Consider the following 25,787-nt stretch of genomic DNA (forward strand, 5'->3'; position numbering starts at 1 on the left):
TGCTTCTCCCTCTGCCCCTCACCCAGCCCCTGCTCTCTCTCTCTCTCTCAAATAAATAAATAAATAAATAAATAAATAAATAAATAAATAAAATATTTTTTTTTTTAAAGAAGGGTGTTCCTGCTAAAGCACAAAAAAGACGTTTTGAAGCCTCTGTCCTAGGGAAAAGGGACCAGAAACCTGCGGAGAGTGGCCCAGGAAGCCACATTTGACCTCTGGTTTTGGTTTTGGGTTTTTTGTTTTGTTTTGGTTTGGTTTGGTTTTTTGTTTTTACCGAACACCGCAAAGATTCTTCGACTGCTAAACCAAGTGGTGGCAGGGAGATCAGGTGGCTCAGGATAAATCGGTCATTAGTTGAGTAAATCAGTCATTAGCCAACTCTACAGATAAGCTCATGTCTGCTATAAAACTAATAATAACCACCACTAAACTACAATTGCGATGAGTACTACCATTTACCGAGTGCTTTTACTACGTGCCAGAGGCTATTCTGAGTACTTTACATGTATTCTCTCATGGAATCCTCACAAGAACCCTAAGAAGTCTTAGTTTCCCCATCTGATAGATGAGGAGACTGGGGCTCTGAGTGGATAAGTAACTTGCCCAAGGTCACGCAGCCCGCGCTCGCGCTCCGGAGAGTCCGTTTTACTAAGTTACAAGTAGAAACAGAACGGACTACAGGAATGCACGTGGTCAAAGGTCAACTGGCGCCTCAATGAAGGGACGAGGTTAAATTTTGACCGATAGATGGCACCAGTGTGTGTGAGTTTGGTGGTCTGCTGCGGGCGTCCAAACTCAGGCACTTGCCCGCGAGGGCTCCGAACGGAAGCAGCCCCGTCACACGTTGAAGGAGGAGAGAAATGGCCAGCATTTTGGTCCTGAATCAGATGATGTTACCCGGGCCTGTTTGTAGCTAAGCCAAGATATGGAAGACCAGCAAGTGGAGGGACAGAGGCTGTTCTTTAAGACCTGAGAATCTTTTTCCTTCCACATTTCCTGGGCCTGTCCTTTGTACCAGGCAGCGTGCTGTGTGATAAAGTCACATGGGGATACCAGACACAGCACGGGGACAGAAGCAGATGCTATGGTAGAGGAGGGGGCACCCAAGCTGGACTTGAAGGTCTGGGGGGGCTTCTCACAGGAATGGTGGCTGAGCTAGTCGTACGGGCTGAATGGGAGCTCACCAGACATACAGAAGTGGTAAGGCATTCCAGACAGAGGCTTAAAGCCACAACGGTGTTAGAAAGCATGACACATTCAAGGACAGGCTTTGACTCGACTGTCACTAGAGGAGTCTGAAGAGACGGGCAAGAACCAGATGATCAAACAGCCTAGAACATCAAATTAAGGACTTCATTTGTGTGTATGTGAATAGAGAAGCCATAGATTCTCAAGAGGATCCGTGATCAAAAGAAAAAAAGAAAGATAAGTCCAATTGTTGGTGAGGTAATGAAGAGTCATGGTAGGGCTTTCGGCAGGGGCACAGTATGGTCTGATCTTCTGACCAGTGAGGAGGGCATATTGCAAAAGGACCTGCTGGAGGCAAGAACATTAGCTGGGGTAATTGGGGCAGGGTAGGCATGAGGAACTCAGCTGTGGCAGATACAAAGGGAATCGAGGAGATAAAGTTGACAGGAGTTAGTACAATCCCCCCCCCAAACCCCTCCCCGCATGCATACACTCCTCTCCAAAGCTCAACTGAGGCTTCTCCCCCAGCCATATTCTCATTTTTCAAGCTGCTTTCTGGGGACCTCTTTGCTCCTTTCCTAAGCTGCCTTTGAAGTTTAATCGAGCCTGACTGATTTCACAAGTTGACAGAGAAAGCCTGGCCCCATGCTGGGCCGGTCCCTGGCCCTGTATCCCCATGGAGTAGTCTCTGTCAACTGACCTCGGGTAGGGCGATGAATTGGCCTTGGGCTGGTCTCTGACCCTCTGCCTGTGGCTTCACAACATGGGCAGAGTTCAGATAAGAAATCAGCGCAGTTCCAGGAAAAGGGCATACACCATCTCATTTATTTTTCTCCTGCTTCATTTCATACCAACACACAGACCCCAGTGGATAGCAGGCAAAATGGAGGGAGGTCCCCAAAGCAATCCGATTTCCTAGATGACCCCTTCCTCTCCTGCAAGGCTCCTCAGAGAGGTGCCGCCACTTTGCTTGGATCCGATGTTGGTGTCCCGGGAGGTGAAGCGAGAAGTCAGGCTTTCTGTGGGGAGATGGGACTCTGGGGCCAGCTGGAATGCTGGGGAGACACAGACCCCCAAATAGTAGCTGGTCCCCTCTGCTCTGTCTTGATCTGCTTCTGGGGGGCTTCAGAAAGCAAGTCTTCCCCTAGAGCTCCTCGGACCCTCTCACTGTCTACACCACAGCAACCCAGACAATGAGATGCCAGAGGCCTGTGCTCACAGGCCAGCTGAGTATAGCCACAGTGAGCTGGTGCCTCAAGGACCCAACTTGCAATCCAGAGAGCTCGATCGGGCGATTCCTGGCTCAGTGACGCTCTAGAGCTTTGCCAGTCACACTGAACCCCAGTCAGACTCTGACCGGTTCAGTTTGGGCATGTCAGGAGCGCGGAAGGAAAATGAGCTGTGGCCCTGTGTGGCGCTGACCCTGGGACCCTCACACACTCTTCTGGCCTCCTTCCATCTGTCTTCTCTTTCTTCTCCTCTTCTTTGTCCTTTTCTTCTTCCTCCTCCTCCTCTTCGCTGTCTGAGTCCTCATACAGGTTGATGGTTGCCTGGACAGGGAAGTTCTGCAGTAAAATCTCCCCATCGCTGTACAGGTAGTCAAAGGAGCAGGATTTGGGCCAGAAGAGCCTGTGGACAGAGAAGAAATATGGCCCCTGACATAGACAGGTCTCATACGTGCAGAGAGGCAAGGAAGGCCAGGAAGGAGGTCAACCCCTAAATTCCTTCTCCTGCCTGCAGTAATGAGGTAAAAGGGAAAAGAAGGAAGCAAGCATCGTAACAGAACCTTCTAGACGGTTACAAAATGGCCTCAGGCGGGAAGGTCACATCTGGTGGGCCTAGAGCCTTGGGGAGCCCCCGCCCCAGCATCTGTCAACTCTGACATTGATCCCACCATCACCCCCACTTCAGAAGTCTTCTGTCCCAGAATTTTCTAGTCCTGTGCCCTCCATGTCCCACTGAGGCTTCCTTCGCTGACCCTGCCCATAGGGGCTCATTCTTAGGGGTCATTGACAGATCCTCCAAGGAAGGTGACCTTGGTCAACTCCCTTAACCACCCTGGGCTTTAGTTTCCTGGTCTAAGAAAGAGTGATCCTGGCACTGCCTGCCTCGCCCTGCTCCCCAGAACTGTTGTGAGGTTTTGAAGAGCTGATGGATCTACGTCAGGTTCCGAGCTGGGTGCCACAGGCTTACCTGACAGGGTGATGGAACTCGGAGTCAGGCTTCGTGACTTCGGCACCTGTTGGCCCACCAGTAGCCTGTCCAAAGCAAGAGCTAGCATGTGGCTCAAAGTACATGGCCACACAACTGCCTCCTCTGTACCAGGGGTCACAAACACCCATAAGACGATCTAGAAGAAACCTTAGGCATCCCTGGGGACAGCCCATGCCCCCCCCCCACGCAAGGGGCTCTGTCCTGGTTCTGGTTGTAAAACAAGTGCACAGAGTCCTGGGGGTTGTTTGCTTTCCTGCCCCTGTTCTTTTTTTTTTTTTAAAGATTTTTATTTATTTGTTCGACAGAGATAGAGACAGCCAGCGAGAGAGGGAACACAAGCAGGGGGAGTGGGAGAGGAAGAAGCAGGCTCCCAGTGGAGGAGCCTGATGTGGGGCTCGATCCCATAACGCCAGGATCACGCCCTGAGCCGAAGGCAGACGCTTAACCGCTGTGCCACCCAGGCGCCCCTGCCCCTGTTCTAACACCTGTTTGGAGACTGGCCAGAAGGCAGAGTTCTACTGAGGTGCAAAGATTCGGCCATGAGGGTGGTGGGGGAGAGCACTGGGGTCGCGTGCCAGGAGACCAGAGTTCTAGCACCAGCTAGCTGTGGGGCCTGACCAAATCCCTCCCCACTCCTGGGCACTGATCTCTCCATCTTTCCCATTGCCACAGAAACCCCAGGGCGGCCCTCCTCCCTCAGCTGTTGTGGAATTAAACTTGAGCGAGGCCGTGGGGAGGCTTTCCCACGTCTGCAGCCCTGGCTCGAGGGCAGGGGTTCTCTGGAAAGGGACCTGCCTGGCCACTGTGAACGCATGCGGCTGCCTATGCATGTGACCGTGGGCCACAGGGGCTCAAACTCACCGAATCTACCAGTCTCTTCACCTGCCTCGGCGGGTCACTTGTAGAGGACAGCCAGGGCCTCCAAAGACAAGCTCCTCTAGGACAAAGAGGTGAGATGAATCCGTGGAGGAAGGACATTGGAACCTCCAAAACACTTGGCTCCAGGAAGCCTGTCGTGAGGCCCCTGAGCCCAGGTCTGGGCCCCTCCCCCCACTTCAACAATGTTAGCATGGCTCTTGTCACACTGTTGTGTAATGATCTGTTTACTCACCATTGAGCTTCTTAGGCACAGATTTACGTTTGATCGCATCTGAATCCCCAACGCCCAGCGCAATGCCTAGTACACAGTAGGCATTTCGCTCAGTGTTTGTTGAGTGTTACGTGTTTGGAAGAATAAAGGAGGGTTGGGTGGAAAATACCTGGCCCCTGACCTCCTACTACAAGAAGTAGAGTTGAGAGTCCTACCATCTTTCTGTACTGGGGAAAGGGGCCCTGAAGTATTCCTGGGCCCACTGCTTCCCCACTAGACTTCCAGAGGTCGGGGAAAAAAAGCAAATGGAAATCTTAAGGTGTGGTCAGGAAAGAGACAGCCCCCCAGTCAAAGGCTTCTTGGGACTTTGGCCTCGTTTGCCCCCTCTTCAGCCTAGGTCATATGGAAGCCACGCTCTGTGGCAGCCTCCCCTGTGCTCCTGTGTGGACTGAGCAGCTTGGCCCATGAGGCCCTGGCTGCTTGGCTTTCGACTTTGGCAATGCCCCCTGTCCCTGAGTCCCCTCCTGCCACCAAGAGGGATGAGTGAGGTGAGAAGCCAGTTGAGACACTCCAGCCTGAGATGTGGAAGGGGCAATCTCTGGGGGCTGTGAGGCCTTGCCGTACCCCTCCACAGAGAGCAGGGGCACCCTGGCCATTTCATTGTCCTTCTGCTCCCAGAACCCCACTAAGCCGGAGTTTGGGTCACCAGAGGCCCAGTTCCACTTACCTTTCTCTGCCACCTCCTTGTTGTCCAGAGGAGACAAGTGGCGATGGACTTACTAAGCCAGGGAGCACCCGGAGGGGCTGCACAGAGGCTGGAGCTAGGGCCAGCGCTGGGACAGGGGAAGCAGCAGTGGGAACAGAAGGGTCCATCCTTAGGGGGTCGAGGCCAGGCAGGCCGTAGGGGCTCTCATTTCTCAGAACCTCCTGCATTCTTTTGGCCTTTCCTGGGAAACCCTTTTATAAGGCTTGCCTGGACTCATAAATTATTCAGGGCAGTGCAGGGCTGGGGGACCTGGGAGGAGGGATGGGGATTTAGAACAGGGAGCTCAGGGAGGGGGAACTGGGTCTCTGGGTGTGAAAGCTCTCCCAGTTGAATAAACAGGGAGTCGGTGGGGGGTGAGGGGTTTTCTTTACCTCCAAGTCAGAAAGGAAAACACAGAAGGGGCAAATCACACACCATTTGTGCAAATTCCCCAGGCAGTAGCAAGGCTGGAGGGGGAAAAGGAGGCAAGCTCATTAGCACCCAAAACCACAAAAAACTGTCAGGCACAGAGGGCTGGAGAGACAGGCCTTTGGCAAAGCCAGTTCCCAGCAAAAAAGGACAGCTGACCTGGCTCAGGCAAGTGAGGGACTCACACGTTTTTTCGGTTCAAAACCCCCAAGAGATGTGCCAAGTGGACCCACTGGAGGGTGACCGCTATGAAGCATGCCACCCGGGTCAGGAAAATAGGAGGTTCTGGGTGGAGCAGGTCCAGCTGCCTGGGGGGCGACCCTCAAGCCTTCCTTCCACGCCCTCTGCTTTATGGGTCGGTTCCTTTGCAGAAGGGCCTGCACCTCATCTCAGGCCTCAGCGGCGAGTGGTCTGGTAAAGGAGTGTGGGCAGCGTTTCAGGGCTTGGAGGTCAGATTCCAAGTCTCAGAGCTCAGCCCCCCCAGGCCAGGAGCCAGGGCGCTAAACTGCTGAAGAATCATCCCTGGCCCAGGGGCCTCCGTTCCCTCACGTGTGAGACGAGGGTGTGGGGCGTGGGTCCAGTGGCCTCAAGGGGCCCTGCCCGCCTGAACACTCTGTGACAGGGTTGCCCCGTAAAGGGGTACTGACCCCGGGGAGGGGGGCAAGCCTAGCGGCTCCAGCAGTCTTTGGCCTTAGCCAGTCTTCTGGGCCTTTGCCAAAAAGCCCTCCAGTTACAACGGCTGGCGGCCTCCTTGTGCTTAGGAAGTCCCGAAATATTCCTCCGGAGCTCAGCGTCCAGGCCCAGCATGGATTTAGCTTCTTGGGTATTCATCCCAGTCGGGTTTGTGATTGTCCAAAAGTTGAAACAACCTCAATGTCCAATAATAGGAAACCAGCTACATTCATTAGGGTCAGTCTTTGCCAGCGAATACTAATCAGGAAAGTGGGAAAGAACATCAGATCCTCAAATCGTCTGAGCTATTCGATTCAGGGGCTCCTCTTTTCTCTCTTTCCCCACCCCTACCCCCACCCCACTTCAAATTCCAGCCCCACTGTGTGCTCTGTAGCAAAGGAAAATTGGAAACAATAGCAACAAATGCCTCACTTTAGAAATCTGGCTCAACACTTTGAACAGTGAGACAATTTCATATTCAAATTGGCTTGGTAGAAGATTGGGGGAAGAAAACAAGCGTAGACTATCGGGATGCCGGAGGGGAAAAAAAGGACTGCTTGGAAGAAGGAAGGTTACTGTGGTCAGTTCTGGGAATAAGACTGTGGGAGATTTTCACTTCCTGCTTTGGGCTTTTCTGAACATCCTCAGAAGTTCCACATGATCCTGCTATTCTTTGGGCAAGAGCAAATAAAGACAACGGAAAATTAAAAAGATAGAAGGAAAGGCGTATCTGGGGAGCAGAGCACCCTCTTGGGGAAATGACACTTGCTCNGGGGGGGGGGGGGGGGGAGCGAGGCCAAGGCCCTCGGCGGAAGCTACAGGGAGACACATTTTGTCTCCATCCGAGGAAAACTTTCTAACAGCCCAGCCACCACCTAACCCCAGCGCCTGGCACGGCACCAGCCCTCGATAAACAGAGGTTTATTATATGTGTTGAAATGAGGGCAGTGGCATGCGCTGCCTCGGACCAAGGTAAGCTCTCCGGCCCTGCGTTGTGTAAGCGCAGGCTGGATCCTGGGTGCCCGAGAGGGGCAAAGGAGGGCTGCTGGGGAGCCCCGAGTTTCTATCAGTCTCTGAGGGTTCTTGCTCAGTTGACCTCCAGAGGATGAGAATTTGCTTGTAGGGCTTCTCTGGCTCCAGTGAGGAGTGAGGCTGAGGGGGAGGAGCCAGGTGGAAGAAAGGGCTGGAAGGACTGGGGCCTGTGAAGGAGAAAGAAGGGGGTCTAATGGCACTCCCTGGGATCTTTTTGACTCTAGGTGGCCGTGGGCTCTGCAAACAGGCGGGAGGGAAGAGGGAAAGGGAGAAGAGGAAGCCCTTACTCTTGAGCCCAAGCAGACTTAGCCTTGCCGCCCATCCTGCCACCTCCAACCTTGAACCTGTGTTCATTCAGTCACGGTCCTTCACCACTGGGGCCTGTCCGGCCCCTTCACTCCTCTGAGAGGGCCACACGGTTCCCCTCATTTCGGCTCCCGGCATGCTTTTCTGGAGTCCAGGTAGCCTTTAGGCCTGTCGGCAATGGCTCTGTGGTCTCCCCACATGACGGCTCTGTCTTGCCACCTCCTGAGAATTGCCACCACCTCATGCAGTGTATGGGAGATGCAACCCCTGGCCCCTCTCGGTGGGCTCTCCCCAGCCTGAAGGATTTAAGCCTTGCAAGTGTTGCTGGGCAAAAGTGAGAGCCCGACTGTTTTACCTTGAGGTCAGCACAGACAGGAAGGAGTAGGATGGCCAGCAGGGTGGCAAGGAAAGGTGTGGAACAACCAAAACGAATAACTTCTTGTCCTAGTGGTTATGAGCCTGCCTCTGTTTCCCCCAACAGCCCTGTAGTATCTCTAATTTTTGCCAGTGATTGCTTTGCCAGGCCCTTCTGAGAGGGCCCTGGGCTACACACCACTGGGCATTGCCTGGCAAAGGAATGGACTAGAAAGAAGAAAGTGCTGAGGACACTGCCTCCAGGTGCTTACAGCCTAGGGAGGGAGACAAAACCTGCACAGGGCCAGATGGACTCAAACAACCTAAGCTGGGCCCCCCGTACCCCTCAGCCCCCCTCGAATATGTTCCCCTGTCAAGCCCCAATTCCAGCCTCCACATTTCCCTGGGCCACACTCCAAACTTCCTTCAGCTCCCTACCATGTTCCTGCCCCACCTCTCTCCTCCTACTTCCCTGAGAAAACAGAGGCCTTCAAGCATGAATTACCTCAGTACCCTGCCCCGCCCCCCAAAAATTGGCCGGCCTCTCCAACTTCCTTCCCCTCCAGCCCTCCCTTCTCAGGGGACAAGGTGCCCCTCTCGTTAAAGGCTAATCCCTTTATCTGGGCCTTGACCTCATCCACCCTTCCTTCTCTGGGCCCTTCCTCCAGACATTATTCCCCCTTCTCTTCAGGAAAGTCCAGTTTCTTTATACTAGCTCTTTCCTTTCTGATTATAAAATGATGGTCTCTTCTATGCCAGAAAATAAGGCCCCTCCCTCCCCAGATGTGTTCTCTTGTTCCCCTAACATGTTCTCCCTCTCTATCTCTTTTTCTCTCTCCCCTCCCTCTGTCTTTCCCTCTCTTTTTTCTTCCCATCATCCTCAAATGTACCTCAACTTACTGCAGGTTGGCCCTACCCCAACTTCCTAGTGAACGGGCACCACCAAAGGTCACCAGTAACCCCCTAATTGCCAAATTCAGTTACCTCTTTGAACTCTGGGTGGCAAAAGACACTGGCGGCCAAGCCCTCTTTTCTTAAACCCTCCTTCTGCTCTTGGCCTCCACGATTACTCTCTTGTTTTCCTCCTACTTCTGCAACCACTCCTCTTGGTCTCTGTTGCTGGCGTTTCTTCCTCTGCCCATTCGCCAGACCTGTGGTTCTCAGTTACAGTCCCTGAATTAGGCTGATACACAGTGATGTTTTCAGTGGGTCACAGCAAAATGGGGAAAACATCCAAAGGAGAGCTTTTCAATAATCTAAATTTAGTCACTCATAAAAAGGATGGTCCTTTATTCTGAGATTACGCCCTTCCTATTTAGGGGGTCGGGGAAGCAAAATTGTCTTTCTTTTGTGAACTGATTGCAACGGCAGATATTCGTTTTTTTCTTTAATGCTCCAACTTGGTTGGTTTCTCTATGTCAGTCCCCTTAATGGTTGTTGAATGAGTCAAAACTTGAGAACGATATTTCCTCCCCCACAAACCTCTTCTGTACCTACCTCAGGAACCAGCATCACACGGGCTGAGTCACTAAGCAAAAACCTCAACCATTTCTCCCATCTGTCTCCTCTGGGCTCCTCCACTCACCCCACTGTTTCTTCAGCTATGGCCCCATCCGCCTTCTCTCACCTGGACACCTGGAACAGCTTCCAAGGCGGTTTCCCCTTGTCCTTGACTTGGCCCTTCCATTCCATCTTCCCCCACAGCCGCCCCAGTGATCTTTCTAGAACACACACCTGTGCACAGTCATTCCCAGTTGCCTAGAAGAAATATCCAGACCCCTACGAAATGGGGTGACAGCTGAAGCCTTTTGCTGCCTGAGCCCGGGCTGCTCCAGGCTTCTGCCTCTGGGGGCCTCCACGCACCCTCCACAGCAGCTCCCCTTGACTTGACCTCCTCTCTGTAAACAGGCCATGGCCTTTCACCCCTAATCCTTTCAGGATTTAGGGCCTCTGGAGGCCTTAACTCCACCCTGTGTCAGGCTTATCGTGGACAACGCTGTGGGTCACAACCAACAGCAGGGCTGAAAATCAACGGAGTGGGTCGTGGCCAGCATGTGACCAAATGAACGAACGGCAAATAGAAGCATGGATCACAGATGGTAAGGATGTAGGTCGTTCTGTGAAACTTTTGCTTTCATCTTATTGAGATGGAGATCGAAGCATACACAAATAAACGTACTACATACACGTGCCGCACAATACATTTGTCGCTGTGGGTCACGGTCACAAGATTTGCACTCCAGGGCCTACACATTGTCCTGTGATTCACTTAGTGCTGCTCATGTCACAGTCCTTGCTCTCCAGATGGGTCTAGTCTCACTGGGGAGAGTAACAGAGGTCAGGAGAAGGGGTAATGCCGGGGAGACCTCTTGGGGGGGAGGTTGATTCCCAGCTGGGCTGGGCTTAAGTCGGCAGAGAGAAGGGGACGTGTCATCCTGGCAGGCAGAGCTGGCACAGAAGCAGAGTAAGAGGGGAGAACATTTGTTAAACATTTATGTACCAGGCACTGTCCTAAGCATTTTGCACTGATTAATTTGTCTCACAAACAACCCTATGAAGAAGATACTATTACAAGCCTCATTTTATAGATGAGATTAAAATACTTGCCCAAGGTCACAGAGCTAAACGGGACAAACCTGGGATTTGAACTCAGGTAGTCTCTGTGCTTTTAACCACAGCACTGCACCGCCGCGGGGGGCCGGTGAGGAAGGGGGGCCGTTTGGGGAACAGTGAGAGCCCAGGCCCTCAGGAAGAGGACCAACAATGGCAGATGGAAAGGCTCAAAACACGTTCTGCACACACCTTGGCAAAGATCTTACTCTTCTTACCCTCCAGCCTCTGCCTCTTGAGCCAGGGCCCCTGGGGTTGGGGGGCAGGAAGCCCTAAAAGGCCAGTATGGGGGCCCGGCAGAGGCAAGAAGCAAGTCAGGGTCTGCTCTGAGAGAGGAAAAAGGGGGAAGTTTCTCTCCCTCACCCCAGTCTGTCCCCAAAGCAAAAATAGCAAATGGTGCCTGGGACCTCTGCCCTCAAGTCCAAATGTCCCAAATGTGCCAAGGCCTGGACCCAGCCCCTTGGGTTCCTGGGACAGGGGGTCCCCTCTGGAGAACAGTTTGTTGCTGGGTCAGCCCTCCTCCCGCACCCTCTGCCTCTTGGCCCACCACTGGAGCCAGGCCGTGGCCCATGTGGCGCAGGGCTCTTTTGGCAGAGCCCCCTCACAGCTCCCCATTTGCTCCTCATTTGGACTGCAGGGGCCTAGAAAAACAGAGCTCTGAGGAAGCAGGAGGGGCGGGAGGGAAGGTTCCCCGGGGAAGGTCACTCTCAGCCAGGCTCCTTCCCTCCACCTTCAGTCCATTCAGCCCCATCCCTGGCTCTCTGGCCAGCCTCGCAGGCCCCTCTTCTCTGAGACAGCCTCTTTCCCAGCCTGGCCCCAGAAGCCTCTGGAAGACATGGAATTCTCGGGGGTGCCTTCTTTTCTCTTTCCCCTTTGGTCTTGGAGTCCTGCTGATTTTGCCTAAGTAAGGCCGGATACTGCTAACTAGTGGCAAGTGTCTTCCCCGAGAGGTGGGTCCCGCCAAGCTAATGAGAATAGTCACCAGCACCCCAAAAATAGGTGAGCATTTATTGAGTGCTTATGATGTGTCGGGTGCTGTGCTAAGCACTTTATTACTTTGTTTACTCCTTATGGAGATCCTATGAGGTAGGTACCGTTATTGCTCCCATTTAAAGATGAGCAGGAAACTGAGGCACCGAGAGATGAAGTGACTCCCCAAATAGCTAGTGAGTGACAGAGCTGAGACGGGGATGCAGGCCTGCCTGGTTTCAGCACTCCAGGGGACTGTAGAATGCAGCTGCGTGGAGCATGTGATTCCTTCAGTGGTCACCCCACGGGGGCCGCTACTGCATGAGGCAGACGGCAGAAGGGGCCAATGGAAGTGGGTGACTGGCATCATGACCAGAGCAAGTGTCCCCTGTCCCGTCCCGTCACGGGTGCTCGGGGCGGGGGGCAGATCGGTCAATGGCTCCCCCTCCCAACTACAAAAACCGAGGCGCAGCTCTTCACTTGGGCCTCACCAGCCACTGCCGTAGGCAGCGTGGGCTGCACTCCAGCTCAGGTCCCCGTCATCTAGTGTCTGGATCTGCTCGGATCTTCACGGGAAAAGCTTGGGCTCGAGACTCAGATACATTCGGGTGCATCCCAGCTCCAGCACCTGGCTGCGCGGCCCGTCACAAATGACTTAACCTCCCATTTCCCAGTGTCCCCATAGGTGAAATGACATAAGGGTCCCTATCTCGCAGGGTTGTAGTGAAGGTTTCACGTGAGAGTATAGAGGTTGTTCTGTCAGACACGTCCTTTGCCGTCAACCTATGTTGCCTGTTATCATTATAATTATTTCTTTCTCCCCCCGCCCCCCATCACCGTGGTTAGGCAGAGCTTGGGCTTGGGAAACAGGCGTGAGCTGGAGTCCCTGCTCGCTAGTTTGCCGTCCAGGGGGGCCTTGGGTCAATTAACCTATTTCTCTGAGCCTCAGTTTCCTGGGGGGTGGAAAGAGTAATGCCCATATCACAGGGCTGGAGTTGAGGATGAAGTGAGATGCTATAGGTAAGTTGGTGTTGGTTCTTTTTGTCCCACATACTTTCAGCTGTTTCCTGCACACATGGCCAGATTTGGCTTCTTACAACTCAGCTTCCTCCCTGCTCACACACCTGCACCAGCAACCCCGTGACTGGTGACATATGGCAGGGAGTAACGATTTTCCCTGTATTTTCAGCCTCACCTCCAACTCCACCCAGCATTCCCTCTCACTTCCGGAGGGCCTTGCTGCTACACGGTCATGGTCATCCGCACCTCCCTGCCTAGGTCGAGAATGCCTCCCCTCTCCCCCATGACTCAACTTTTCTCTCTCCCTTCCAGGTCCTCTTTGAACCCACACTGATGCCAGGAAGCCTCTAAGACATGCCAATATCCACCTCCTTTTCATCTGACCTCCCTTCTCAGATGTGATGGGAGCCTCCCTAGGAGGTGATCAGGAAAGGGGCTTTGTCATCTCTCCTCCCTCCTGTTAGCACCTGGCAGAGGACTGGATCCACAGTGGATGCTCATTCCATGTGAATGGAATGTCATTTGATGGCGGGGAAGTCGGTCTGAAACTAATTGAGTCTAGCAGAGCCTTGGGGCTCTAGTGTTGGGTAGCAAACAGCCATGACAGGTGTACGGGCCATGATGAGATTCTCTGTTAGCATTTTGGCCTTGCAAGACAAAGCATCCAAAATCCCGGGATGGGGGAGTTTTAGAGGGTACCTTTTGACTTGGCTGGGACAGCTCAGGAGCAAGGCAGGTCAGGAGAAGAAGGCACACAGCAGAGGTCCTTGGGGGAAGAAATCTAGAAATTCTTTCCTCCTTTTTATTCCCAGCTGCTTCCTCTATGGACAGGATGTTTCTAAGCCTGATTAAAGTTTAATCTCCAGGGGCGTCTGGATGGCTCAGTTGTTGGGTGTCTGCCTTCGGCTCAGGTCATGATCTCAAGGTCCTGGGATGGAGCCCAGTGTTGGGCTACGTGCTCAAGCGGGAAGTCTGCTTCTCCCTCTCCCTCTATGCCTTCCCACTCCCGCTCATGCTCGCTTTCTCTCTCAAATAAATAAATAAGATCTTTTTTAAAAGTTTCATCTCTACCTTCCCTCTTACCCCCCCTTCCAACTTCAGCCTAGACCAGCAGCCCTAAAAGTGTGACCCAAAGACCACTGGCAACCACTAAGATTCATTCAGGGGATTCAGACAAAACTACTTGCGTGATAATACTAAGATGTTATTTGCCATTTCACTGTTGACATTTGCCCTGATGGAGCAAAAGCAATAGTGGGTAAAAATGCTGGCACCTTAGCACGGATCAAAGCAGTGGCATCAAACTAATATTCATGTTATTTTTTTCATCATCAATGTATTCCCAGTAGAAGAGATGTCAGTTTCATTTAAGAATGTCTTGATGAAACAGTAAAGATTATTAATTTTTTATTAAATTTCAATCCTTTGAGCACATGTCTTTTCAAATAGTCTGTGTGACAAAATGGAAGGGTGTATAAACCACTTTGCGTACTCAAGTACGATGAGTGTTGTAAGGAAAAGCACTTGCATGATTGAATTGCAAGCTAAACTGGTCAGTTTTTCATAGAATGCCCTTTTTTAAAAATTTACTTATCTACTTGAGAGAGAGAGAGAACACAAGCAGGGGGAGCAGCAGGCAGAGGGAGAGGGAGAAGCAGACTCCCCGCCGAGACAGAGGCCCAACGTGGGGCTCGATCCCAGGATCTGGAGATCATGACCTGCACTGAAGGCAGACACCTAACCATCAGAGCCACCCAGGTGCCCCCTCCTTTTTTTTTGTTTAACTTGAAAGAATGATTGACAGACAAACTATGGTTATTCAGACTTGGGCCAGTGTTCTGTTGAAAATGAATGAAGTGATTCTGTCGTCTCGGAAAACAACTGATCTTATTCATTGTCCATGATAACATTTAAGCTTTCAAGTGATAACCAGAATTCTGGAAAACTTGATCTGCCACCATGAGCTTGCGAGTTTCTTAATACCCTAAAGACATTTCTGATAAGATATTAATGAAAGCAGTTTTTCATATTGTATAATCATACAATGAGTCAACAATTGGAAGATCTGTATAACTGGGTAGGCCAGTATTTTCCAAATGACTAATGCATAACATTACCAAATCATGCATAGATAATAGATCCATTCAAAGTGCAAGATAGATCAGTGGATTTTAATGTAACAGAGTACAAAAGGTTCACTGATATGGTTTCAGAGTCGACATGACAAATAAGTACCAGGAAACTACCACTTGTGAAGTTTAGGTGTAGTATCAAAGAAGACTATCCACAGGGTACTCGTTTTCTACTGCTGCCATAACAAATTACCACAAACATAACAACTTAATACAGCACTTGCCTCTTATTCCACAGTTTTGTAGGTCAGAAGTCCAGGTGGGTTCGCCTGAGGTCTCCACTTGGGGTCTCACAAGACTAAAGTCAAGTTGTCTTGATGGCTGAGCCAGGCCCTTATCTGGAGGGTCTGAGGAAAAGGTCTGCTTCCAGGCTCACTCAGAATGTTAGAAAAATCTAGTTCCTTCAGGTTGTAAGTCTGAGGTCCCCATCCCTTGCTGGCACTCTCCTTGGAAAGGACTCACGTGATTACATCAGACCCACCTGGATAATTTCTCTTTGCCAGATAACTAACATGATCATGGAAGTAATAACATTGTAAACACCTACTCTCAAAGGGAAGGGAATTTAGACACAGGTGAGTGTTTTGGGAGTCATTCTTAGAATTCTGCTTAAAAAGCTATTTAAACAACATCCATCTCTACGACATATCTTCATGAGGTTGGATTTTCTTCATCTATTTTGACCAAAACAACACATTGCTATAGACTGAATGCAAGAGCTGATATGAGAATCCAGCTGCCTTTTTATTGAGTCAGATACGCAACAGATTTTGCAAAAATGTAATACAATGCTACTTTTCTTGCTAATTTTTTTGGTTTGGAAAATAGTTATTTTTGTAAATATACATTACTTATTTTAACATGCAATGGGTTTATTGTTTTAAATGTAAAAATAAATAGTTTTGGGGCGCCTGGCTGGCTCAGTTCGTAGATCATGCGACTCTTGATCTCAAGGTTGTGACTTCGAGCCCCACATTGGGTGTAGAGACTACTTAAAAATAGAATCTTTAAGAAAAACAAACAAACAACGAAGCAAAAAAGATCTATAAATTCAGAGAACAAACTGATAGTTTCCAGAGGGGAGGGGGTGGGGGGTATGGACAAAATGCGGGAAGGGGAGTGGGAGATAGAGGCTTCCAGCTATGGAATGAATAAGTCACAAGAATAAAAGGTACAGCATAGAGAATATAGTCAATGATAGTGTAGTAGTGTTGTGTGGTGACAGATGGGAGCTCCCCTTGTGGTGGGCACATCATAATGTATAAAGAAGTTGAATCCCTACATTGTACACCTGAAACTAATGTAACGTTGTGGGTCAACTATATTACAGTAAATACCCAAATGGCTTTAAAATTTATCAGTTTTAATTTCTAACATGTTAAATAGCAATAGATGTAACCCATAAAAAGGAAAGCCCTATTGGAGTTTTCAATAATTTTTTAAACTAATACCTTTTATCTATTTATTTTTAAATATACATGCATGACATTTTAATATTCTGCGTGACAGAATGTGAAAGGACACACAAAATTCATGCTTTTGGGTGTGCAGTTCCATGAATTTTGACAAATGCATAAAGTTATACAATCATTCTGTAATGTTTCCAACACCCAAAGAATTCCCTGTACCACAGCATTGTGGTCAACCCATTCCTCCACCACTAGCCTCTGGCCAGCACTACTCTGGTCTTGTCATTTCAAGAATGTCATATAAATGGAATCATACCAGAAACAGTCTTTTGAATCCAGCTCCTTTCACTCAGCACATTTGAATTTCATCCGTGTAGCTGCCTGTATGCATAGTACATTCCTTTCCAGGGCTGAGTAGTATTCCACTGCACAGACGTGCCCCAGCTTCTCCATTTACTAGTTGAAGGGCATTGGGTTGTTCCCTAAATAATTTTTCAGGGCATAAAATCATCCTAAGACCACAAATTTTGAGAGATGATGGTAAGAAATGGTAAGAGAGGTACCATTTTTACATGGGAAACAGGTAGATCGATGAAAGAGCCATATACAGGAAGTAGAATTGAAAGGATCTGCTGATCAGATGAGATGGGGTATAGAGGGTCAGAGAAAAAAGAGCAAAATCAGGTCTAACTCTGAGGTTCCTGACTTGAACAACTGGCTTTCTCAAATGGAGAAGACTGAGGTTTTAGTTCAAAGGGAATCAAGGATACAATTTTGGAGATGTTGAATTTGTGATACTTTTCAGTTATCCAAATGGAGATCTCAGTGTATAGGGGTCTGGATTTCAGAGGAAAATGGTGATTTGTAAGTCATCTGAGTACATGAGAGATAAATGGGACCTCTGAGAGTAGGAATGCAGAGCGAGAAGGGAGGAAGAACTAGGTTAGGCTCCTGAGGAACACGGCTTTCTCGGAATCTAGCAGAGGAAGAGACAATGAAGAAGTAGCCAGAGAGATAGGAGGAACATCAAGGGAGAGTTGCATCACAGAGCTCAAGAGAAGCAAGGGCTAAGTGATCTGGGGCATTGAGTTCCACCTAGAGGTCAAGGAAGTTGAAGTCTGAAAAGTGCCCATCAGAGGCCCCTGGGTGGCTCAGTTGGTTAAGCATCTGCCTTCAGCTGAGGTCAAGATCTCAGGGTCCTGGGATCGAGCCCTGCATCGGGCTCTCTGCTCAGTGGGGAGTCTGTTTCTCCCTCTTCCTTTGTGCATGCTCTCTCTCAAGTAAATAAATTTTTTAAAAAAAATTTAAAAATTTTAAAAAATGAAAAGTGCCATTGGATTTGGTGACATGGTATGGTAGGGGGTCATTTGTGACCTTGATGAGAATTTCTTGGTTTGGTGGAATGATAGGGATGGAATATCTCAAATCCTCTCTCTGCCTGAGGTCCTAACTCCTTCTCCCATAGTCTTCTCACCCCTGCCCCTTTTGCCCCTAGAGTCTCTTATTTCTCCTTCTAGACTCGTCTCTTCATAACACCATCTCCTCCTCTCCCTCAAGACTTTGCTTTATACAGACTTCTCTTAGATTTTGTTCCTCAAAGATCCATCTCCTACCTCTTCTCCTGCTCCCTTTCCTAATCCATCTCTTCCCAGACCCTCATTTTCCTCCCTTTATTATGTCCCGGCACATTCCTCTCCTTAAGCAGATGCTGCTTCGCCCACACTGCTATTTTCGCTCTTTTTTCAGGCCCTTCTCCACCCCCTCACCCATCTAGGTTCTCTGGCTCTCAGCAGGGGTCTTAGTTGGTGACTAAGGAGCCTCAAAGACTCAACACCGAGGAGTCATATTCTCTGGCAGGATTCCACCAGGATCTGACAGTGCTGACCTGTAGGAAACACAGTGTTAAAACCGAGTCCTTGAATGATTGCCAGTCTACTAACCACATCCTGCCAACACAGTGCCCTCATCCGCCCTGGCACCTGCCACAGAGATTCTGCCTTTTCCTCCCCTCAATTGCACAGAGTCACTACCAGCTGATAAGGTGCCCCTCTACTACAAATTCTATCTTGACTTCAACTGACGTTTTGCACTTGCCAGAATGCTTTCATATTCATTAGTCCAGCCTTGGGAAGTCATCCGGGCAGAGTCTGGAGAAAGAAGATGTAAAGATTTAGCCCGGGTCACACAGCTGCTCAAAGGATTAGCCTGCTACCCCTTCCACCCCTTCAGTTTTGTTTCCTTTCATGCCCCCCAAACTCCCTGGGACTGAGCTCAAGCATGGCTGCCCTTTTAGCCTGTTGCAGCGTGTCAAGGGGTACCCCTAGAGAGGACCCTGCTCAGGTGCACTGCCAGGGGGTGGTACCCCAGTCGCACTTAGCTGTACAGTTCTGGGCTACCTTGGGAAAGAGAATGATGTCTGGTTTGCTTCACTGAATTCACAGTAGGCAACAAATCTGACTGTTTGCTTTGATATGACTTCAAAAAATGGAGTACGGAATAATGATTAAGGGTCAAGGGCCAGAGGTGGCTGGATTTGGTGCCCAGGCCTGGCTCTGCTCTGCAGTAGCTCAGTGAGACAACATATATGAAAACCCTCAGCAGAGTTCTGGACACCCAGCAAGTGTTCACTGAACAGCGGTCACTAGCCTTACCATTTTTCCGTGGGAATCCTCGGGAGGCAGTCAGTGTCGTGTACTGGAAAATTTACTGAACCAGACACCTAGGGATCCAGATTCCGGGTCTAATTATTACTGCTCAACTTGCGATACATTCATTTCATCTCATCGGGCCTAGACTTTCTCATCTGCGCATAGTAATGGCTGCCCTACTTTTGCAATACATTGTATTAGCCTTTAAAGCTATAATTTCTTATTATGAGCAAAGAAATTAGGTTACAGCGAAAACATGGAAATAACAAAAATGCTTACTAGTGAATGGTTAAATAATACTTCCATATGACAGAAGACAATGCAGCCATAATGAATGATGCAGAGCTGTTGTTTGATGGACATGGAAATAAGGCCATGTCATATCATTGCATTACTTAGAAATGATAGAAGGTTATAGAACTGTAGGGTATAATGTGATTCAACTGTGGAAAAATATTTCTATTCATGTCTTCTACAGTACATCAAAATGCTAACATGATTAGCAGTATATCCCTTGCCGATGGTGTTATGAAGACCTCTATTTTCCTCTTTATAATTTATTTTCTGAGTTCTTTGTGGTAACGTCTAGAATGTTTCTAATCAGAAAAACAACAGCAAACAAATGGAAAAGCTTTCTCTTGCTCCAGTCAGAGAGGCAACCCAATCACGGCTCTCGGCTCCGCAGAACTTTCGAGATCCCTAAATGGCGTGGGTGGGGTACGGTACTGCTAGGTATGGGACAAAGGGGAGGCCCAAGATAATCACGACTGCTTCAGTCCCACCTTGTAGGGAACTGCTCTTTTGAACCCACCAGAGTCTGAACCCAGAGTCCGCATGTTCGCCTTTGCACTTTGGGGATCAACCGCAGGGGTGGGGTAGGGCTGGAAGCTTGCAGGAGAACAGAGCTGGGTGGAAGAGTCCACGGGGCTGTCCGCAAGCACAGGGCTGCTTGGGCACTGGCTCACCAGGGCTGTGTTTATGAGGTTTACTTCCTGCTGGGCCTCAGGGCCCATAGCCAGGGACACCTAATGGGCCTAACGGAGCCCCCTCTTCTCCCCGCTGCCAAAGCCGGAATGTTCCGAATTCCTCTTTGGGCCAAACACCACTCCCCCCAAGGCCTCTCCTGGGCTCACAGAGGTCACCACACAAAAGCCCAGCTGGAGTTTTTGACAGGAAAAACACAAAACTCACCAAACTTTTTTTTTAAGTACCTCAATCTTCCACAGACTCCAGGGGTTTAATTCTGATCTGTAATAAGTCTCTGACCCAAGGCTGAGATTTGCAGATGGATTTTGCAAAGCTGTGGCTAACAATTAGAAATCCTTTATCACCTCAGCCTGGGGCCCCTTGCACCTTGCTCCCCTCCCTCGGGATTTCCCTCCCTCTCCAGGGCCATACATCTCCTCCAAGGCTCTGCAAAAGAACTGCCTCGTAAGTGTCTCAATTCTGATTTATTTGCTGCCTCTTAAATTCGCCTTTGGGCTCTTGTTTCCTAGCTGCTATCAGTTTGGCCCAAGGTGTCGCCAGGCTCAGCCATCTTGGGTTTCTGAGGGAAGGGCACGGGAGGGAAAGTTCAGGTGGCACCTGGATTGGTCGTATTTGTTTCCTCAAGCCTACCACAAAGTTTCCAGTGTTTGAAACTTCAGGGCCAGAGGAAGCACTCTCCAAATCAGATAATAATTTCTGAATGGAGCTTTTGAGGGCAGAAAGACTGAGCTACCAGGACAGGAAGAAAGGAGCTACAGGTTACCCCCGTGGCCAACTGGACGGGACTGAGGAGGACGGGGATGGGGGCCCCTCTTCAGCCAGCCTCAGTGCCTGCCTTGGCCTGAAGCCTCAGGGGGTCAACCGAAGGTGGATTTCGGAGTGAAGTCCTAGTCTCCCCCTCAACCTCTTAAATAACCCTTCCCCCACTGGTCTGTAAGTCTGTCAGAAATTCCTTCTTTGAAGGAACTCCTGCCATTTGCGACAAAACGGGTGGGCCTAGAGGGCACTGCGCTAAGCGAGATAAGTCAGGCAGAGAAACCAAATACTGCGTGAGCTCTCGCCTCTGCGTGGAATCCGAAAAAACAAAACAAAACAAAACTGAACCTGAGCTCCTAGATACAGAGCATGGACTGGTGGTTGTCAGAGGTGGGGGTGGTGGGTGGGTGAAATGGGTGAAGGGAGTCAAAATGTACCAACTTCCAGCTAGAAGATAAAGAAATCCTGCGGATGTAACGCACAGCGTGGAGACAAAGCTAACAATGCTGTATTGTGTATTTGAAGGTGGCTGAGAGAGTCGGTCCTTAAAGTTCTCATCAAGAGAAAAAGAAATGTGGAGCTGTGTGTGGTGAGGGATGTTAACTAAACTTAGGTCGTGGTCATCTTGCCATGTAGGCATATGTTAAATCATTATGTTGGACACCTGAAATTAATACAGTGTTACATGCCAATTACATCTCAATACAAAAAGAAATTTCTTCTTTGGACTGAGGAGTTATTCTCTTCAAGTGTCCTCTTGGAATGTGGAGCTGGAAACAAAACATTAACCGCGTTTATAGCTAGAGAGATTGTACACAATGTCTGTTTTCTAAATTTGGCCTTTCTGTGTTTTCTAGCATGGTAAAGTGTGAGCACTTTCCTTTGATGGTCAGGACAAAAAATGAACTTCTTTTTAAAGCAATTAGAAAATCCCTCAATCTGGTTGTAGTTCCCTGAGCTGTCATCCATCAACTGATGCAGAAGAAAAGGTGAACTGCTCCGAGGACACACCTTTCAGAAAGTAGGGTCTTAGGGGAATGGCTTTGCCACTTACTAGAGTCCTCAGCAGATGGCGGTGAGTTTCAGAGAAGAGAGCAAGTGTCTCAGATTCCTGCGAGGGCTGTCAGATCAGGGGATGGAGAAATGAGGCTGACTGGCAGAAGAGGGCTGTGGTGGCCCCCATCACCCCCCAGGACACCATATCAGCTCCTTCCTTGAGCCTGAGAACCCCACCTGTCTTGTCCTGCTCAGTCTTACGAGGCCCCAAAGAAGGGGCGCCAGGCACAAGACTCTTGAGGCGAGAACTGGGGGAAGGCAGGGCAAGTACCCAGGCAAGAAGGGGTTAATTCAGGAGCCGCTGTCAGTCCTGACCCTCCTAATCCTCCCCTGCAGTTCCAATCCCTCGCCTAAGGAAGATTAGGTAAGGATCCTAAATGAAGCCTTCTTGCCCAGCCCTTGGGCAGCGGAGTGTGTTGGCCTCATGCCCAGAAGACAAATTTCAGCTGTCAAGGCCTAGAGTTTTCTGTTCCTCCCAAGCAGCCAGGGCTGGACTTCGAGGAGGATCTCTGAAAGAGAGGAGTTTCTTTTAAAGCTGCCCCCTTCTAATAACAGCTGTTCAGTCTTCTATATTTGCCAACGTGGCTTCCTGTCTCCACTACCGTAATTGAGACTCAAAGCCCTGAAGACGAGCAGACTAGCGTCTGGAGACTTAGGGGATCTCCTCAGCAGGTTCCAGGCTGGACTGAGACCAGAAGTCAGTCTTCTGATTCTCAGGTGAGGACTCTTTCTCTACACCATCTACTGCTTATCACACAAACAAAAGCAGAATCCAGCCTGGCACATTATCCAACCACCTGCTATTCTGGCCCCCCCTTACCTTCCTGAGCCTGGCTGAAAGCTGACCTCCTTCAGGCCATTTCTCCCAAGTGAATAAGCTCCAACAACCGGTTGTCCCTCCCGCCCAGCCATGCCAAGACAGACTCTAGACACTCCCAGCCTCAGTGACGGCACTGTTAAAATTCTGCCTTCCCCAAACTACTTTTCCTATTTATGCCTACTGAGTCAGGACTGACCCCGGGGAGAGGCTCTCCTCTTGGGGACACTGCTGACTCTCATGGGAAACTCAAGCTAGGCTCTTCTGCCATCTTCCCAACAAGGCTGAAGCAGGGCTGCTCTTCTGGGAGGCAGCAGGTCCGCTCCCTAAAAACCTCAAGGTACTTCACCAACACTCACTGGAGACCCATACAGAGATCAGAAATGCAAAGGGAAAGTATGTAACCCAGCCTGGGTTGGAAGAGGGTGTCCAAGGAAGGTTTCAAGGGGAGGATGAGTCCTGAAGGATGACCAGCAATTAGCCAAACAAAGGTTGGATGGTAGAATAGCATACTCAAGGGTTTAGAAGACAGAGAGAAAGGCAAATTCAGAGAAGAACACCTGTTCAGGTATGGCTGGTGTGTGTGTGTGTGTGTGTGTGTGTGTGAGAGAGAGAGAGAGAGAGAGAGAGAGAGAGAGAGAGAGAGAGCGCTAGCATAAAGCATGAGGTTGGAGGTTATTGGTGGGAAATGAGGCTGAAAAGAAAATCAGGAGCCAGACAATGGAGAGCTTTCCTGGTTTCCTGTGCTAGAGAGTTTGAACTTCCTCTAGAAAGCAATTAAGAGGCCCTGAAGTTTTTAAAGCATGGTGAGGGGGCGGGGTGGCGCTTAGGATTAGATTTCCATTTTAGAAAGATCATTGGCTACTGGATGGATAATTGCAGAAGTGGAATATGAAAGACTAATTGGAGGTGCCTGTGAGGTTTCCAATTTTGAGCTGAAGTTTAAGTAGTGGAGATGCTGAGAAGTGGCTGCATTCTGAACGTATTTTGAAGGTAAATCTGATAGGACTTGATCATTGATCACATGTCAAGAAGAGGGGAGGAAATCAAGGATGCCTGGCTCGAGGTGCTGGATGGGGAATTGTCCTAGTGAGATAGGAAACACTGAGTGAGGAATAGCTTGAAGGTAGAGAAGAGAGCAGATGATTTCAGCTTTGCAAATGTTGAGTTTGAGGTGCCATGAAAACATTCAGATGGGGGCATTCCAAATGCAGTTGATTATACAAATCTTGAGTTCACCAGAGAGATCTGTGCCCGAGGTATGGATTCAGGAGTCATAGGCAGAGAGATGGATTGATGAGACTAGCCTTAGAGAATGTGAAGAATGAGAAGTCTAAAACTCCAGATGAAACCCTGCAGGGAATAGTCAGATTTACACAGAGGGCACAAGAAGAAAAACTTATAAAGAGGACTTTGAAGGGGGCACCTGGGTGGCTCAGTCAGTTAAGCATCTGCCTTCAGCTCAGGTCATGATCCCAGGATCCTGGGATCGAGCCGCATGTCAGGCTCTCTGCTCAGTGGGGAGCCTGCTTCTCCCTCTCCCTCTGCTTCCCCCCCACCCCCGCTTGTGCTCTCTCATTCTCTCTCCCTCTCTCTCTGTCAAATAAATAAATAAAATCTTCCAGGTAGGGAACACCGGAAGTGGTATCACAGAAAACAAGGGAGAAGACAGTTCTATGAAGGAGAGGGACAAAGTGAGATGCCAGAGATATGACCATGGATTCAGGCACAAGAAAACTGTGGGCAACCTTCGTTTCAGGGAAGGGCTAGTGGCAGAAGCCAGACTGCAGAGGATTGAGCAGTGGGTGGGGGTGGGAAAGAAGTAGAGACATCAACACGAAACGGCTAGTTTAGGAATCTTGATTGTAAAAAAATGATGAGGACAGAGTAGGAGCTACACAGGGAGGAGGCCGGGAAGGGAGCTCAAAAAAAAAAAAAAGTGTTTGAAGCAGTCACCAAGAGATAGATGCTCACCAGGGAGAAGCAGAAGGACTTTCGAGCGGCAGTGAAGGTGCCATTGAGATGCACAGTCATGATCAGGATCGGGTAGAATCGGGCCCGCTTAGTGGTAAGAAAACCAGTGCGTGGAAAGGAGCCCTGCGGTGTGACAGCGGGTGAGCGCCAGAGCTGAGAGTCAAATGAGATTACCCTCCCCACCCATCGGATGTGTATTGGCCCCTGCTCCCCGCTGCGTGGCATCCACATTGGCCTCGTCCTGCTCATCACCGGTGAATAGTGTTGACTGGCAACTCTGTGCCCAATGCTGCCGAGGCACAACAGAAGTGTAATCGAGGTTTAAAATACTGAATAATCAATAAGTTTAATATGTTTCCTCTCTCAAGTGCTTTAGAATTGGAATAGACAAGCTATTCAGCAAATGCATATACACAGAAAATTAGAAATTCTGTTTCTCTCGCTCTTTCTTTCTCTCTCTGGCTCTCTTTCTCTGTATTTGTCTGTCTGTCTGTCTGTCTTCATTTCCCTCCATCTTCTGAGGCCCTTTCTCAACCTNGAGCGGCAGTGAAGGTGCCATTGAGATGCACAGTCATGATCAGGATCGGGTAGAATCGGGCCCGCTTAGTGGTAAGAAAACCAGTGCGTGGAAAGGAGCCCTGCGGTGTGACAGCGGGTGAGCGCCAGAGCTGAGAGTCAAATGAGATTACCCTCCCCACCCATCGGATGTGTATTGGCCCCTGCTCCCCGCTGCGTGGCATCCACATTGGCCTCGTCCTGCTCATCACCGGTGAATAGTGTTGACTGGCAACTCTGTGCCCAATGCTGCCGAGGCACAACAGAAGTGTAATCGAGGTTTAAAATACTGAATAATCAATAAGTTTAATATGTTTCCTCTCTCAAGTGCTTTAGAATTGGAATAGACAAGCTATTCAGCAAATGCATATACACAGAAAATTAGAAATTCTGTTTCTCTCGCTCTTTCTTTCTCTCTCTGGCTCTCTTTCTCTGTATTTGTCTGTCTGTCTGTCTGTCTTCATTTCCCTCCATCTTCTGAGGCCCTTTCTCAACCTTCTTTCCCAGCAGCGGGCAGCTCTTGCCCCTTTCACTGAACTGTCATTGGCTCCTTTAGAAAGCCCACATCTTAGAGTCCCTCAAACTTCTTTACCACTTTTATTCACTCATTAAGAAGATATTTTTTAAAGATGTATTTATTTATTTATTTATTTATTTGAGAGAGAGAGAGAGTAAGCGAGCACACAGAAGGAGAGGGAGAAGCAGGCTCCTTGCTCAGGGGGGATGCAGGGCTCCATCCCAGGACCCCGGGATCATGACCTGAGCTGAAGGCAGATGCTCAACCGACTGAGCCACCGAGGTGCACCAAGAAGATATTTTTGAAC

General features: G+C 49.6%; 2 protein-coding genes across 2 annotated transcripts in view; one reads left to right on the top strand and one right to left on the bottom strand.

Annotated features, from left to right (window-relative positions):
• Positions 1-1,866: 1,866 nt before the first annotated feature.
• On the bottom strand, positions 1,867-5,410 carry RIPPLY1 (ripply transcriptional repressor 1). Its single transcript, XM_019803113.2, has 4 exons — positions 5,220-5,410; positions 4,264-4,339; positions 3,382-3,446; positions 1,867-2,817 (listed from the first exon to the last, which is right to left on the bottom strand). The coding sequence occupies exons 1-4, from the start codon at positions 5,363-5,365 to the stop codon at positions 2,550-2,552; spliced, it is 555 nt and encodes a 184-aa protein (XP_019658672.1). The 5' UTR covers positions 5,366-5,410; the 3' UTR covers positions 1,867-2,549.
• A 14,722-nt stretch (positions 5,411-20,132) lies between these two features.
• The window catches only part of CLDN2 (claudin 2), a 12,025-nt gene continuing 6,370 nt past the window's right edge, over positions 20,133-25,787 (top strand). The window contains exon 1 of the mRNA XM_034649647.1: positions 20,133-20,249. The gene's annotated coding sequence lies outside the window, so the exon portion shown is untranslated. The remainder of the gene's footprint in view (positions 20,250-25,787) is intronic.

Source organism: Ailuropoda melanoleuca, chromosome X (genome assembly GCF_002007445.2).
Source record: "Ailuropoda melanoleuca isolate Jingjing chromosome X, ASM200744v2, whole genome shotgun sequence".
Classification (NCBI taxonomy): Eukaryota; Metazoa; Chordata; class Mammalia; order Carnivora; family Ursidae; genus Ailuropoda; species Ailuropoda melanoleuca.